Source organism: Lates calcarifer, linkage group LG10 (genome assembly GCF_001640805.2).
Source record: "Lates calcarifer isolate ASB-BC8 linkage group LG10, TLL_Latcal_v3, whole genome shotgun sequence".
Lineage (NCBI taxonomy): Eukaryota > Metazoa > Chordata > Actinopteri > Centropomidae > Lates > Lates calcarifer.
In genome coordinates this window covers 10,260,903-10,277,170 of record NC_066842.1, presented here as the reverse complement: position 1 = coordinate 10,277,170, position 16,268 = coordinate 10,260,903, and the positions used below count along the sequence as shown (strand labels likewise).

The window sequence follows — 16,268 nt, the reverse complement described above, 5'->3', positions numbered from 1 at the left end:
AGGAGGAGGAGGAGGGAGGAGGAGGTCAGTCTGAGCGGACAGAGGAGGAGGAGGACTCAGCACTCAGACTGGACACACGGCGGGCAAGTTTCACCTCAGATCGATGTCTTTATAACTCGTGTTTACTCAAAGGAAGAACCACGTTATTGAACCTTTAGCGACGTGTAGTGGTTTATGTGCTGCGCTCAGTGGTGAGTTCAGGGATCATAATGTACTTTTTTTCACTTTATCTGTTATGTTCCTCCTATAAAACGTATATGAGACTGACAGTTTTATCTCATATTTCGCGTTTACGTGTCTTTAATGTACCCGTTCGTCTGTATATCCTGTATATCTGTGTGTTTAGAGGTGACAGTGAAGTTCATCAAGAAAAACGGGATAAACGCAGATCAGACAGCAAATAAACTTGTAGCCTCTTCGCAAGTAAAAATTAAGAAATATTTTGCCGTCACTCTGATAAATCACACTAATAAAGAGTTATAAGCTGTAATTAATAGCGTTATTAATGGTTAATAGATTATTTATTTCAGAGTACAGTTAAGCCATTAAGAAGAACATCAACGAGGTTGCCAGGTTGTGTAAAATCCTCCCTCTGTAAGACACCGTGCTCTTTAATTCATTAAGAAGACCCCTCACAAGACCAGTCACCTTCTGGTAAGTATCTGATGTTGATAAGTTGATGTAATGAAAGCCGGATTTGTGTGTTCAAACAGTCTATTTGAGCAGACTTTCTGTTTGCTCTAAAGACAAAGAAAGTGACACATTGGAGGAGGTTTTTCTCTTTTCTTTTCCTCAACCTGGCAACCCAAAAAATGTATTCTCATTAATGACTTCTAACTGATCATAACTTTGTAGATAAGTTACAAAATTATGATCTCAAAAATGACTAGGGGCTTAATTTGTTGACCATGTAACTGCAGTGTCCCAGGTTTGAGTCTGACTTATATTGCACATGATCTCCCCTCAGTTCCTGTGAGCCTTCTAATGAAGACAGAAAACCCCCTAAAAAAAGTCCATCTGAGTGGACTTTCTGATGACATTAACGAATCCTAAAACGTAACTAAAAGGACCTGGTAAGTGCTGTGCTGGAGGAGGATTTTGTATAACCTGGCAACCCAAAACTGGAATCTTATTAACAGTTTTAAACTGATCAATAAAGCATTAGTGAATGATTAATAACTATAAATGTCATCAACTATAAAAGTAATTTGTTACAGTGTATGAACCTTTTATGAAGGATACCATAGTAGAAAGTGGCATTAATACTTTTCTCTCTAAACTTATGTTGAATGAGCTGCAGTCTGGAGTGTTATTAATGAAAGTGTCCATGCTCAGGATGGTGCTCTTAAGAAGATATTGTTTTGTCTGTGGCACAACGCCTCTTGTGTTCTTGTGCTTCAGCCTCACAGTAACATATTTGTTGACTAACATTTTCCTCAAGTGTTACACCATGAAGTGGGTGACGACACCCAGGAGACCTCGGCCAGTTGCAGTCGTCATGCAGATGGCTCAGCTTTGGCTGTACAATAGTACACTGTCATTAGCACACAGAGGGAGCTGTTTTCATTGCACAGCAATATCAGGCTGCTGTCAGTGTCCATTTATTGTGTCTCTATGTTGGATGAGTGCAGCTGCGTGAGGAGCTCCCTGGATGTCAGTGACTGTGTCCCGCTGAAGCTCCAGCCCCGTTCCAGTGTTTTGTAAACACTAACCTCAGCCTGACCAACCTGATGTATCAGTTTTCTCACTTTCCCATGCAGGATTAGTCTCTGTCAAATGCCTCTTTTTTAAAAACTTACCTGTCTGTTTTTTTCCTCCCAGTTGATCTCTTAATCTAGTGGAGTCAGTATGGAGTCTCACAGACTGAGTGGCTCTCCAGACATCAGGATACAGAGGGACTACACGCAGCAGCACAGTCCAAGAGGAAGCCAGGACAACTTGTTTGGAGTGAGGGTGCAGGTTCAAGGGATTAAAGGTCAACCTTACGTGGTTCTGAACAGTTCTGGCCAGGAGAGCCACAGGGACATCTCTGTTATCACTCACCAGGCAGGATACAACCCGGGGATGGTGAGGAGGTCTGTGGATGAAAGACACTCTCCAGCTGAGACACAGAGGACTGCAGCCTCCCCTGTTTTTCATTATCAGAAACACCCAGAGATTCTGAGACCTTATGACCCTGAAAGTAATAACCTGAACCTGGTCATCCCTTCACAAACCCGACCTGGACTCCCCCCTGAGACAAACCAGACTGTTAACATGACCAAACCCAGGATCCCTCTGCCAGCTGAAGGCCCAGGGGGAGACCAGGTTGAGGTGGCCCAAGACAAGTCACCTCCCTCAGGTGGACACCTCCCTGCGAGGACCCCAAACTCAGTGGACACAGACTCCATCCTATCAGTGGGGAGGCTGATAAGCCAGTTCAACAACAGCCAACGGAGGGGAAGGGGTGCCCCCAGGAACAGGCTGGACCCAGAGCAGTGTCGGAGGTCGCGCAGCGTGGACAGTGGGCGAATCTCGGACTCCTCCTCGTCCTCCTCTTCTTCCAGCATACCCTTGTCTCTGAAGAGCGTAAGGGGGGAGACCCCAGGTGGGGTGTATCCTCCTGGGTCAGCCAGGGCTCGACTCCTCGGCAGAGAGGCCTGTGTGGGGAATAAAAAGGAGGAGAACAAGACTAGCACACTGCAAGGACATCATGGAAAAGAGATGATGTCTCCACATGCTGCAAAACTGCTTCACAGAAGAGAGAAACCCTCTCTCTCTGGATCATGTAGTGACCAGACTGATGATTCTGATGAAAGAGATACACAGGTAATGAGATTAGCTTCAGAGAACAGCTGTCCTTTTAAAGGTTGTATTTATCTGCTGTATGTTCTCTAACCAGGTCACTCCTGATCTTCTGAAAGGACAGCAAGAACTCTCAGTGGACTCAACTGAAGACACAACAACAAAACAAATACTGTTCACGTACCTCAAGAATGGGTAAGCTCCCCTCAGCTTTCATCTCATTTAGTTAAAGGAATAGTACAACATTTTTGGAAATAATGGTGATTTGCTTTCTTGCTGACAGACAGATGATACTACTTTCATGTTTGTAGCATTGTTAGCCAGCAACTGCTTAGCTTAGTGCAAAGGCAAGGCAACTTTATGTTTATTACACCTTTTAAACACAGACACAATTCAAAGTTCAATAGTAATACAATGAAAAGCTAAATTTCTTAAAATAGAATAAAAGTACATGAAAATGAGGAAACAGCTAGCATGGCTACAAAATCATCGTTGTGTTTGTGTTTAAAGTGTGAAAAATGAAGTATAGGAATGACAAGTTGTGGTTTCTCAATAGGTTATGTTCTGGACTAATTCTTGGCTGGGTGCAGTGAGTCAAACAAATGAGATATAGCCTGTTAGCTAGTGAGTGTTTCCAGGAAGCTAAGCTAAGCTAAGTGGCTGCTAGTGCTAGCTTAATATTTGGCATAAACACACGAGAGTGGTATCAATCTTCTAACACTTGACAAGCAGGAAAATAAACATATTTTTATATTATACAAACTATGTCTTTGAAATAATTTAATAAATGAGTTTGCATTTCCACCTTCAGCTGAAGATCCATTAGTGTGTAGTGTAGTCGGTTAAGGGGTCACTGATCCAGCTGTGTGTGCTCAAACACACAGCGGTCAGGAATGCAAAGCATGAACAAGTTTCCACTGATAAATAAGTTATTCACAGGGAAAGTTTTTGAGATCCACCGGTGCCTATTTTCAAATATGTGTTGAGTTATTTCTTTTAAAAAAACTGTGAATGCCCTTACACAAACTCACACCACTCAGAGGCCTGCACTGCTATGCATTTGTTGAGCTGGCCACTGACCAGACTTCATTTTATGATTACACCCTGTCAGTGTGTTTGTGAAATATTTTCGCCTCTCAGGACGACTGATGATGACTCCACCACTGAGAAGAAAGTCAACCTACTGCTTGAAAGGATCAACAAGCTCAAGTGGAGGACTGCTGAGAATGTGGAGGAGGAGGAGAAAGTGAGTGTTGGGGATGAGATGTTTGCCAATGTTGATAGTTGTTCAACATGAGTCTGAAACTCCTATAATGATAACTCTCTTTTCATGCAGAATTATGAAGCTGAAGTGGAGCAGTTGCAGGAGAAACAGGCAGCGCTGGAGAGCGAAGTATCTGAGTTAAAGCAAAAACTGGAAACTGAGGTGAAGGTGAGGTTTGATCCCATCCTGCTGATTCACCTCTAAACCACTCACCTCCTGTTCCTGTGACTGATCATGTCCCTTTTCTGCTGTTGTGTTGTGCAGAATGAAAAGACTCTAGCCAAGGCCTGTGAGAAGGCCAGGACAGAGAAGAAGAAACTTCAGGAAGAGCTGACCAAAAGTCAGACAGAGCTCAGCAAACTCAGGGACAGACTGGCTGAAATCGAGGCAGAACTTCAGTCCACCAAACGGGAGTAAGGATTTGACCTCTTAGTCAGAAAAGTTTCCAAGTAGATGTATATTCCCCAAAATGTCAAACTATTCCTTTAAATGACTATTGTAGGTGTCTAGTTTCACCAAAGAAAGTAGATGTTTAGGGCTAAACAGAAAACCCGCACACTTCAGCTCATTGATGTGCTCCACTTTCTTTAAGGAAGCTTCTGCTCATATGCTCATGCTCATAGGTCATTCAAGTGAACTGTAATGTGTGATCGGATTAAGGTCATCAGACCGAAAGCAGAGTCAAATACCATTTGGATTAAGTGTGCAGATATCTGTTCTTGTTATCTAGTCCTATACAGCACTGCACTAAAACTTAAAAGCAGAGTGAGCAGGCTTATTTCCTTGATACTAAATGTGGAACTGAAATATGTCTGTCTTTCCTGCATATTTTTGTTTCTCCTATGCTGTCAGATTGAGTCAGATGAAGGCAGAGAGAGAAAGATCTAGGACGGAGATGAAAGACCTTCAGCAGCAGCTCTCTGAGATGCACGATGAGCTGGACCAAGCCAAGAAGGCGGAGGTGATAAATACGGAGAAAGAAATCCTTCTGAAGGTAAAAGAAACCAGATGTAGATCAAATCAACAGCAGCTGTAAAGATTCTTTGCTGGACTCAAGGTGGTGACACTGTATTTTAATGGATGTCTGTCAGGATATGGTGCAGATGCGTGCAGACTTCCAGGAGATGCTGCAGGTGAAGGAGGAGCAGGAGGAGGTGCTGCACCGGCGGGAAAGGGAGCTCAGCGCCCTGAAGGGGGCGCTCAAAGACGAGGTGGAGACTCATGACAAGTACATCGCCGCTCTGAAGGATGAATACGAGCAGGAGCTGGAGAAGCTGCTCAGGGATTTAGATCTGGCCAAAGAGGTAACAGGAGAAGACTGTTTTGATTTCTCATTTTCCAAAAACTATAATGTGGTTTATTTCGCTTTTCATGTTCATCGCTTATTACTCCAACCTGTCTTTTAGAGCAATGCTCTGCTGGGTCAAGAGAAGGTGGAGGCAGAGGAGGAGAAAGGTGCAGCCAAGGTGCAGCTGAAGGAGCTCAGCCAGGAGAGAGATCAGCTGAGAGGAAAGGTGCAGGAGCTCAACAAGAAAGTGGATCAGCTAAACCAGGCAATCCAGGAGGCTAAAACCACAGAGAGACTGCTGGAGCAGAGAGCAAAGCAGCTGGAGGTGGGCAGAAGGTGTGGGTGGGGGTGTGGAGGGATTCTACATGGGAACAACAACAACATTTGTTTTTTTTAAATCCATGTTTATTTAAATCCATGTCTGCTTTGATCTGTCATTTTTATGTATATGGTTGTTGTTGTTGTTTGTCTTGTTCCTCAGAGGGAAAAGCAGCAGGTGGAGGAAACGCTAAAGGATGTGAGGAGGAATGAGGAGGAGATGTGTCAGTCAAACCAGTCGCTCCTCGCTCGGTTGGAGGACGTGCAGGTAAGGCCGGGTCGCTCTCGGCCTCAGAGGAGCAGCTTGTAGGGGGGCATATTGGAAAGCTCACAGTTTCCTCTTTCATCTGTTTGCTTTTGACAGGGTAAGATGACCAAACTCAATCATGAGCACCGGGACCTGAAGGAGAAACTCAAGGAGGAGAGGAGACAAAGAGAGGAGCTGTGGAAGATGAAAACCGAGCTGGAGGACGAGAGGAGGCTGCAGGACCGGGCGGTGGAGCAACTGCAGAGGAAGGTGAGAGGTGGACCTGGAATATTTATCAGGCCCTATGGGAAAATTCAACATTTTTTGGAGCCAAACGAGACCTAATAAATCTGTTATCTTAACCCTGAAGCCACATGAGATCAGCAGAAATGGCTGATATTTCTTGCACTATCATAGTTTTCTTTCATCCCATATGTTCATATACCCTAACGGGCCCGCTTATCTCACTGTTGAGGCTCTTTGTTTATGTGTCTGGTCAGATGAATAGCATCATGGAGGAGTGCGAGGCGTCTACAGATGTACTTCAGAACCAGGTCGACGAGGCCAGAGAAAAGAGTCAGAGGGAGTTGGCCGAGCTGCGGAGACAGCTGCAGGAAAAGGGAGCAGAGCTTGAGAAATCCCGACAGGCAGCCAAAAAGCTGCAGGAAGAGGTGTGGTACTCATTGTCTCTCTGATTCATCAGGTTGGGGGTTCTGTCTGAGTCACTAATAAAATAAAAAGACAGCGGCACAGTCAAAAGGAGTTATGACGCTTTGTTTCAGAAATTTTTTGGAATGAAATTTAATAAAAATATTTTAAAAATGTCACCAGACTTGATTAATTCAGTTATTTTTAATAATGTCTGAGTCTGAGTGCCCACTGCCCGACACCAAACCGCTGAATGTTACCTTATCTCATAGTGTGTGTTTACTCAGTGGTCTGCTCTGTGCTCAGCTCCTTCCTCTGGAGGAGGATCTGCAGCGGTGTCGCAGGGAGCAGCAGGAGGCCCAGCTGAGGGGCCGGGAGCTGGAGCAGAGGGTGGAGGAGCTGGAGAACAGGAACGCAGCCATAGCAGAGGAGAGAGAGCGGCAGGTTAAACTCATGGAGGTAAAATGTCCTGAACTCACTGAACTAAAATAAAATAAAAATAAAAATTCATCCAAATTATGATAATGTAAGAGTAGATATGAGGACATTTCTAAGGGTTTATTAATGCACAGTATCTGCCAACAATTATGAGCTATCCTATGATTAATAATATTCATATTGTTATTACAACTGTGCTTTATCATGTTGTCATTCAAGCCTTTTTTAAAACTTTTTTTTCAATTCAAAATGTCTTTGAGTGAAGCTACAAGTTCAAGTCTTCATTGCACACTGAAGACCATGGGAAAATTTCAACCATAAACTGTGCTCACTCTTATTAAAGCAGTCAAACATTCTTTTCTCTATCACATGTTTTGAAGTGTTTATCTGTTCAGGTGCCAGTATTTGTGCTCATTTGTCCCTGTGAAACATAAGGGTGCCGAGAGGATCCTTGGCCACAGCATCTCACAGCTCAGCACTGTTTGTCTTGCTGATGACAAAACATTACACAGTGGCACCAGCGTGCTCACTGTTGACACTGCGTATCAACCGAGGAAGCACATGTTTACTGTGAAAAGTTATCAGACCTGTCTGGGTGTTCTCAGGAATCCTCTTTCACTTTTATCCCCCTTCCCATTGTCAAACACTCACATCCATACAGGAATCTTGAATTTATTGTAGGTTTTTCCAATGCTATTATCTTTGTCTTACTGTATTTTCCCACCAGCCTCCTCATGTACTATTACCCAATAACCCTTCTCTCTGAGTCAGTTTTCTAACCACAGCCTCTGGGGATAGATTCATCAAGTCCTCTGTGCTGGTAAACATTGTTGTGTAGTGTAACATAAATTAACTTGATGATGGTTTGATACATTCTTCCATGTTTTCTTCTCATCTCAGGGACACATCAGTAACCTAGAGGAGGATCTTAATGATGAGCGCAGCAGTGCTGACCGCCTGATGGAGCGGCTAGACAAAACCAAAGAGCAGGCAGGTTTACTCCTTCACTGTCTTCTTTTTCTACACAAAGCTCTTGTTTTGCATTTGCTAACATTCATAAATTTCCCCCGACTCCGAAGACACAACCCATCAGTGATGGAATTATGTCTCAAGCTTGAACACCCAGCCCTACATCTGTTTTTATCAGATGTAGGGCCGAGTGCTCAGATTTCCCCTCAGACACTGAAAGCTGCTGATCCATACATTCGCAGCGGCTCGTTAAACAAGTTTTGTTTTTGTTTCTTAACACTGAGTTGAGCCCTGAAATATGACTGAACCCCCTCTTCACATATATGTTTTTCTTCATCTGATGCCATCATAAGAGGCTCACATCCTCGGTTTGTCTGTAAAGTAGGCCACCATTCATAGGAGAAAAGTGGTGCAGACTAATTGACACACAACACTGTTTTGGGTGCAGCACAAAGACAAAAAACAGCTAACTATTGTGAGCAGCTATTCACACTCCCTTCACTGGGCCTCTGGATGTTATTAGAGAGGAGAGAGCCCTCAGTTCTGATGTGGCCGCTCAGAACAGACAGCATTTCCTCTGGGTTTAGGAATTAAGATGGAAACCTTTCATTTAACCTGCAAGTAATTGTCAACATGCCCTGCCCTTTTTAATAACATACGCTTGTGTTTTCAGTTAAAATCGAAGGGAGCACATACAGTATAACTTACAAAACATTTCTGTTATGCAATATATTGTGACTGAAATTGTCTCTCTCTGGGTGGTGTGTGACAGATGGATCAGATTAGGAATGAGCTGATGCAGGAGAGAGCAGTCAGACAGGACCTGGAGTGTGACAAGATGAGCCTGGAGAGACAGGTACTGACCCCCTGACCCCTCACACTGCCAACACTGGACAACAAACCAGAGCTGAGACATTTTTTGACAAAAGATTCTCAGCACAAATTCCACTAACTGATGCCAGAGACGTGGGTTATGATCTCCATACCATAATGGAATACGCCAGCATTACATTATACTATAAAAACTAGAGAAACCCAGTCTTCTGATGAAGATCATGAGATGTGACTGAAAGCTCTGGACAATTTGGGTTTTCTCTTAAACAAAGTTTCTGTTTGCATTCAGTTTTAATCACCAAAATGCACTGTGTGAATCCTTGAGGTCAAAGGTCAGTGGAATAATGTGAAACTATTATTAGGATTGTGTATCATGTAATCTGTATGTTCTTCCACAAGAAAAACAAGAGTGAGATTCATAAAAACATGCGTTGCTCCATGGTGCTACTGGAGGTCAAAAAATTGCACAGGGTACCTTTAAATTTTTCCTCATTAATGACATTCTCCCATTTGATTTTCTCGCCGTTTGATTTTCACATTTGTCAGAATAAAGACCTGAAGAGCAGAGTGACTCATCTGGAAGGATCACAGAGGTCCAACCAAGATTCACTGGTCTCCAAACTTAACAGCCGCATCCAGGAACTGGAGGAGAGGCTGCAAGGAGAAGAACGGTAAGTATTTGCATGTAATATTAGTAATAGATATAAATGTATATAGAGTTTGTATTTGCCAATGTAAACACTTTGGGATAATAGCTCCATCAGATACTTAATGGTAGCTGTGGAGCAGTGACCCCACTCATATCACTTTCCCTGTGGTTGTAAGAGTGAGAGTATCTCTGGTCTGAACACACCGGGAAGGTGTTGAGTTACAGGAAGCTGCAGTGGCGATGTGATCTCTTGGTGCTTTTGCCCTTAGGGACAACAACAGCCTGCAACAAGCCAACCGCAAGCTGGAGCGCAAAGTGAAGGAGATGAAGATGCAGGCAGACGAGGAAACCATCAACCTACAGAACCACAGAGACCAGGTAGGTCTCATCTTTAACCACAAGAGAAAGAAGCTAAGTAGTAGAGTCAGGGGCAGCAGACTTGACCCATGATTCACTTGCTCACTTTTGTGAACTCCGCAGCTGACTCAGAGGCTGAAGACAGCGAAGAGGCAGATGGATGAGGCGGAGGAGGAGATTGAGCGTCTGGAACACGCCAAAAAGAAGCTGCAGAGAGAACTGGACGAGCAGATCGAGGCCAACGAGCAGCTTCACGGCCAACTGAGCGCATTGAGGAATGAGATGAGGTGACCACTCACTTTTTGCCACCGAGTTTCTATGTTTGATGTCTAACTAGTGGTTTTATTCATTTATTTATTTTTTGCCTCAACAGGCGAAAGAAGAAATCACCTCCTCTCATTAAGGCTGTGGAGGATGATGCAAAAGACATGGATGACTTTGGCTCCGACTGATTGACTGACTGGGGAATCACTGGTTTAATAATTCTGCATATTAACAACTCAGGTGTGATTTCATAATGTTTCCAGTTGTGAGCAGCATGGCACCTTGCCAAGGCTGACCTCTTGTGGCAATATGTATAACTACAATATCTGACAAACTGATGTTTTACAATGTGACAGACAAACTCTTGATTTATTTACTCAAACTGATTTATTTGTTTCCTAAGTTATTCCATCACTGTGTGAATTAATATGGTGCAAATTGCAAATCTTAAACTGATAAATAAAATAAAAAATTATTAAAATGCTTCATTCCTCTTTATACATCTCCAGTAAAGTCAAACTGAAATAAATCCAGCTGTTTGATGTTTCTGTAAATCTGAGAGTTTGTCACTGACCACACACATAAATAAAGAAAATCAGATTTTAGGGAGACAGAGCACACCTGCCAATCACCTGGCCTCTGCTGTGGACTTGTTGATGTGGTGTGATGGTCGTACAAACGGATCAATGGTCTGTGCTGAATGGCTGCGGTCGGGTAGAGGTGGAGATTTGACACAGCCGCTCTGATCAGCTCCCAGAGGTTGACACTGCTTGACAGCTGGCACTTTTAACAGCATTTTGCACAGTGATACATGGAAATACAACACAAGAGAAGCATGAGGCAACACTGTGCTCTCAAACATGGAATACTCAAGGAATTCCTGGCAGAATTCCTGGGGACGTTTGTGTTGGTTGTAAGTAACACTTTGTTTGATAAAACTTCTTTTTTAATATTTTGGACTGTGCAGAATATTTCAGTGTGTTGCAGTTTATATAATGCAATGCTTTTACTTCATGATCAAATTTAAAGTTGAGCTTCTCTTTCTTAAGTTTGAGATGTTGTTTATGTGCTAAAACTTTACTTACTTGCTTACATACTTAATTTCAATTTATTGTTGAGGTCCAGACCTCTCAAGCTGATCTGCAGAATTGGTAGTGACTTTCCCTTTAAAAAAGAGTTTTAAGTCACTGGAACAGATGTGAGTGAAAATCTGTTGTTCTCTTACCTCCCTGTTGGTCAGTTGTTCGGCTGTGGCTCAGTCGCTCAGACCGTCCTCAGTCGAAACACTCTGGGTGAGCCTCTCACCGTCCACATCGGCTTCTCTGTGGGACTCATGATGGCAGCATACGTGGCTGGTGGAGTGTCAGGTAAATATGACTCCATGTAGCTGAAAGCACTTCTGATAAGTAGAACTTATCTCACATGAGCCACAACACCACGCTCGCAGTGTTCAATATGGTGGTTGGATTTAATGCATATACAAGACAATTTAATGAATACTTGTTGATGGATGTTGCTGAGATCAGTTTCCCACTCTGCTGCTGATATTGGCGTCCTGTCAAAGCAACTGAAAAATATCATCGGTTTTAATAATATAGTTGCCAACAGTTTGTTGTTTGCACATTCAGCTTCTTTGCTGACATATAATCTCCTGTGCAGCACTACAGGCTCTATGATACATTAAAATAATTCATAGTTAACACAAACAGCCCGTGTCAGAACATATAAAACAGTCTAACACAGGTTGCTAGCATGTGTTGTAATTCAAACATTGTTACTCATGTGGTTTTCAGCTTGTAATAATATAACTTTTATGGCTTCCTGTCCCAGCCATGTGCCACCTCCACAGCTTCACTGTCATCAGGAACGTGCCAGCTCTCCGTCCAGATTCAATGAATGTGCAGTGACCATTGATTTGTTAGTGCTAGTGCACAGCCTCTCCAGGGTCATACATAACCCTGGGCACTAAATGTCCTGCTAACTCCATTGATCATAGGCTACGTTCATCTGTCTATGACAGAGACCAGGCTCAGTATGAACCAGGCTGCTTGGCTCCTCTGAGCAGCAGCTACCTCCACTTCTACATCAAAAGGACTAAATGCATTTCACATAGACAGATCACAGATTTCTAATATGTTTTTAAAATGAAAAACTTACAGGATGTGAGCACATTTGGATTTTTTAAAAAAAAGAACAGAATCAAGCTCACATTTGTTTTTGACTTATAGGATGAATTTCCAATATGTGACCATTATTCTCCCCCTTTGGTCTTGAACGTACAAAACAAAACCCAGCACCGCCCCTGGAGGGCTGCTCCCCTTCTGTTGCCTCTTGTAAATGTGACAGCCTCCCTAATGATGGAGAGGATATCATGCCAGCCACCCCCACCCACTGCACCCCCTCTTTCATTCTGTGCTTTTGTTCTCCGTCCCAGGGGGCCATGTGAACCCTGCTGTGTCCCTGGCCATGGTGATTCTGGGAAAACTGAAGATTTGGAAGTTCCCCTTTTACGTCATCGCTCAGTTTCTTGGTGCTTTTGCCGGAGCTGCCGCAGTCTTTGGATTATACTATGGTGAATACACCTGAGCCTTACTCTCTTATACATGCTCGTTAAACCATAACTGTTGGTAATGATCTCCAGAGGTTTAGTTCTCCCAACTGGCATTAAACTGAATATTTCATTATTGTCCAACAGTAAAAATATTTCAGCTACACATGCATCAATATGAGATACTCATGGATGAAAAGAACAATTGTGCACAGTTACAACTATCTATTTGTCTTCCTCACAGATGCCTTCATGGACTTCACCAGCGGGATTCTGTCGGTGACAGGAATCAATGCAACAGGTCACATTTTTGCTTCCTACCCTGGCAGACACCTGTCAGTACTCGGCGGCTTCATCGATCAGGTGAGCTCTGGTCGCTGCGACACAATGACCTCCACCTCCGTTGTGAACTATATGGCTCTCCCACTCAGACTCTTAATACTGCAAAGTCTGGCTAATGCGGCTAATGCACAATTGATTGCCCCATTTAATCTAAGAACACCCCCACTTTTGCTTAGTTTTGGGTCTAATGACCCATTTCCTGGCATTCACCGAGAGGTCAAATCTATACTTAACACCATTTTCAGTCTGTTTAGACCGTGCAGTGATCCAAAAATAACACGTCTACCAGCTTAAAGCTGCTGAAAACCACATCAGGTTAACCACTGAGTTAAGTCAGTCAGATTCTGCTTATGTTAACACATCCTTTGTTAGTTCTGTGGTGCTCAGAGGTGAAGTATAAGTTGTAGTACCTAAATTCTTTTTGTTTAAACAACTGACAGCACTTAAAACCTAGATTGTGATTTTAATAAAACCTGACAACTGCACCAACTACACATTTTATTATTAAAAAAACAGTTATTATAAAAGACACAATATGTGCACATTAAATAAAACAAAAAAACAAGTGTTATTTATGATGTTTTTAATGCTTTTAAAAGTGTTGTGTTGATTCTATAAACTGCAGCATATCGACTACATGACGACTACATCTGCTCCTTCAGGTGGTGGGGACAGGCATGCTGGTTTTGTGTATCCTTGCCATCATTGATGGCGGAAACATTGGAGCTCCTAAAGGTGTGGAGCCACTGGCTATCGGCCTGATCATCATGGCCATCGGTGTGTCCATGGGCCTGAACTGTGGCTACCCCCTGAACCCCGCCCGAGACCTTGGACCCCGACTGTTCACGGCTGTAGCAGGATGGGGGATGGAGGTTTTTAGGTAACTGTACAACAGAGGATGACAGATTAGAGCTTTGTTTTTAACATATAGTGCCTGATGTTGAAGTTTATTGTGTGATTTCTCGCATATACCTGGGTTGAACATGTGTGGGTCCTTTATTTATTAGAACATTGTCAGACATGTAAACAGATTAGGGCCTGCGCTGTGGACATGAACCATAGTGTTATATAACATCACATGCACTCAACAGATGCAGTCGATGATTGTGAATGATCCACTGATGGCACCAGTGACCTGCAGCAACCTCTTTGCCAGTGGTTTGAGTGACTGCCAGAGATGTCTTTAACTCTTCTTTTGTTTTTTCTTCATCATCATACTTGTGTGTCCGCAGCACTGCAGACTACTGGTGGTGGATCCCTGTGGCAGGGCCCATGGTGGGGGGAGTCGTAGCGGCTGTCATCTACTACCTGCTCATCGAGCTGCACCACCACCGCGACGAGCCGGAGAAGCCCCACGGGGGGGAGGGGGAGGAGGATGAGGAGGAAGACGAGGAGGATGATGACAGCAGTCTGAAGGACAAATATGAGATGATCACCATGAGCTAAAAAAAAAAAAAAAAAAAAAAAGACATTAACCTCCAGGACTGACTGGTCAGGTTCAGCTGTTTTACTGTCAATCAGATGACAAACACCCAGCACAACTTCCATCTGTAAAGACAGGCTTCCTCTGTCAGTGCGCTCTCTGTGGTTAACCCATTAAATAGCAGGACACACGCTGTAGTTACACTTCTGACTGACTTTATGCTCTGCAGAGAGGTTTAAGGGGTGCCAGCTCAGCGATGGCACCCCTAAAACCTCCATGGGTCAGAAAGCAAAGCAATGTAAGTTAGGAAACTTTTTAGGTTGAAAAACTGCAGCTAGTTGCACAAATTAAGTGGCGTGGATACTGTTTTCCAAACCAATACTGGACTGTCTCCTCTGCAATTTCACTTTTTATGTTTTATGTTTCATAAACACGTGAAAATCTCAGTCCTGCTTCACATTATTATGACTTTTCATATGTGTGTGTTGTAAATATTGTATTGTAAATATCTCCCTTTGTTGGAATATACTCACTTGGAAACAACTGGAATAATAGTTTAACATGCATGCCAGTTTCCTTTTAGGTTTGCTCCCAGTTTCCTCAGTGGCTGTGGTGTATTATCTGTATATTCACTTAAAACTTTTTTTGTTCTTTGTAATTATTTTCTTCTTTTGCAAACCACAAATCCTCCTTACTGCTCATTATTATTATTTGTATTCTACTCAGTGTTGTTTTGTCTACATTAAAGTTTCTACAAATATCAATTTCTTAAGAGATATTTCACTTCAGGGACTGATCCCACTCCATCAGAGAGACTCCATCATCTGTTTTATTTATCGCTGAAAAGTGCAGTTAAGCCGAATGAGTTTGTTGATGTAATTTTCCTCTCAGCATTTACACCATTACCCTTGTATATCCTCATACATCCCTTAAATTGCTGCACAGGCTGTAATAGTCTATGTGATAAAGTGAAAGGGGACAGTAACAGCAACATGAATCTTTTCAGTAAACCTCACCAGCAGACAAGTACATCCATTGGTTTCAGACCGAGCACCTTCGACAATAATTGGGCCGACGTAAGAGATGAATTGTTTGTGTTTAGATGATAGGACTGCAGAGGGTGATTATGCCTCACAGTGTCAGCTCAGAGTGCTGTGCTGAAAAATGTCTCCTACATGAGCTGATCGCTCCAGTTAATGTCCTTGTGCGCATCAAAGTCGATCTGAGTCACAGTTGGGCATCTGATTTTAACTCTACCAGGAACCTTAGGTGGTGACTCTGCTGTTGGAGAGATGAAGATGAAGTTATACATGGAAAATTAAATTCTGAGTGTGAGAGAGCCTTCAAGTCATCCTGTGTGTGTGTATTTGGTCAGCGGTGGAAGACATATCTGGGACCTTTACTTAAAAGTAAATTGAATCTGTTACAAGTAAGAGTCTTGAATTCAAATTTTCATTCAGAGATCCCCTCCAGACTCCACAAAAATGTTCAGTTACCTGGTTATAAAAAATCCTAAAAGCACATCTATACCTTCTCTTTCATTAAAAAAATTATACACAATTGATATATAATAAACTGCATATATACCTAATTCATAACATACTGTTAGGCAGCTTAGTCCACAACAAACTTAGAGGCTGATCATTTGTTCTGTGTATAAAAAATGCATCTACAAGGTAGACAGCTGCCAGATATATTGAGTGGAGTACATTATTTCCTTCTGACTTGTAGTGACGAAGACAAAAAGCAGTGTGTAAATTGTGTGTACACAAGTGCAAATATTCAAGTGCCTCATAATTGTACTTGAGTAAATATACTTTGTAACTTTCCACTACTGGCTTTGTCTCAGTATTTGTCTCTGGGGTGAACAGGCGAACTTAAAAAAAAAAAAAGGT

The 16,268-nt window shown here is 42.8% G+C and overlaps 2 protein-coding genes across 4 annotated transcripts; both read left to right on the top strand.

Moving 5' to 3' along the window:
* Positions 1-13: 13 nt before the first annotated feature.
* LOC108876712 (cingulin-like protein 1) lies at positions 14-10,544 on the top strand. 3 transcript variants are annotated; one of them, XM_018666397.2, is made up of 20 exons: positions 14-191; positions 968-1,073; positions 1,822-2,808; positions 2,882-2,979; positions 3,925-4,030; positions 4,121-4,216; positions 4,313-4,461; positions 4,901-5,042; positions 5,140-5,352; positions 5,455-5,661; positions 5,818-5,922; positions 6,019-6,171; positions 6,402-6,572; positions 6,856-7,008; positions 7,888-7,977; positions 8,729-8,812; positions 9,337-9,461; positions 9,709-9,817; positions 9,920-10,083; positions 10,170-10,544. In XM_018666397.2, exons 3-20 carry the CDS (start codon positions 1,849-1,851, stop codon positions 10,246-10,248), a joined length of 3,204 nt encoding a protein of 1,067 aa, XP_018521913.1. In that variant the 5' UTR covers positions 14-191; positions 968-1,073; positions 1,822-1,848; the 3' UTR covers positions 10,249-10,544. The 3 variants fall into 3 exon arrangements, with proteins under 3 accessions (XP_018521913.1, XP_050929256.1, XP_018521914.1); XM_051073299.1 differs by lacking the exon at positions 968-1,073 and having other exon boundaries at positions 2,909-2,979; XM_018666398.2 differs by lacking the exon at positions 968-1,073.
* A 224-nt stretch (positions 10,545-10,768) lies between these two features.
* On the top strand, positions 10,769-15,089 carry LOC108876713 (aquaporin-9-like). The gene is made up of 6 exons (XM_018666402.1): positions 10,769-10,973; positions 11,301-11,427; positions 12,495-12,632; positions 12,853-12,971; positions 13,613-13,830; positions 14,183-15,089. The coding sequence occupies exons 1-6, from the start codon at positions 10,872-10,874 to the stop codon at positions 14,394-14,396; spliced, it is 918 nt and encodes a 305-aa protein (XP_018521918.1). The 5' UTR covers positions 10,769-10,871; the 3' UTR covers positions 14,397-15,089.
* The last annotated feature ends 1,179 nt before the right edge of the window (positions 15,090-16,268 follow it).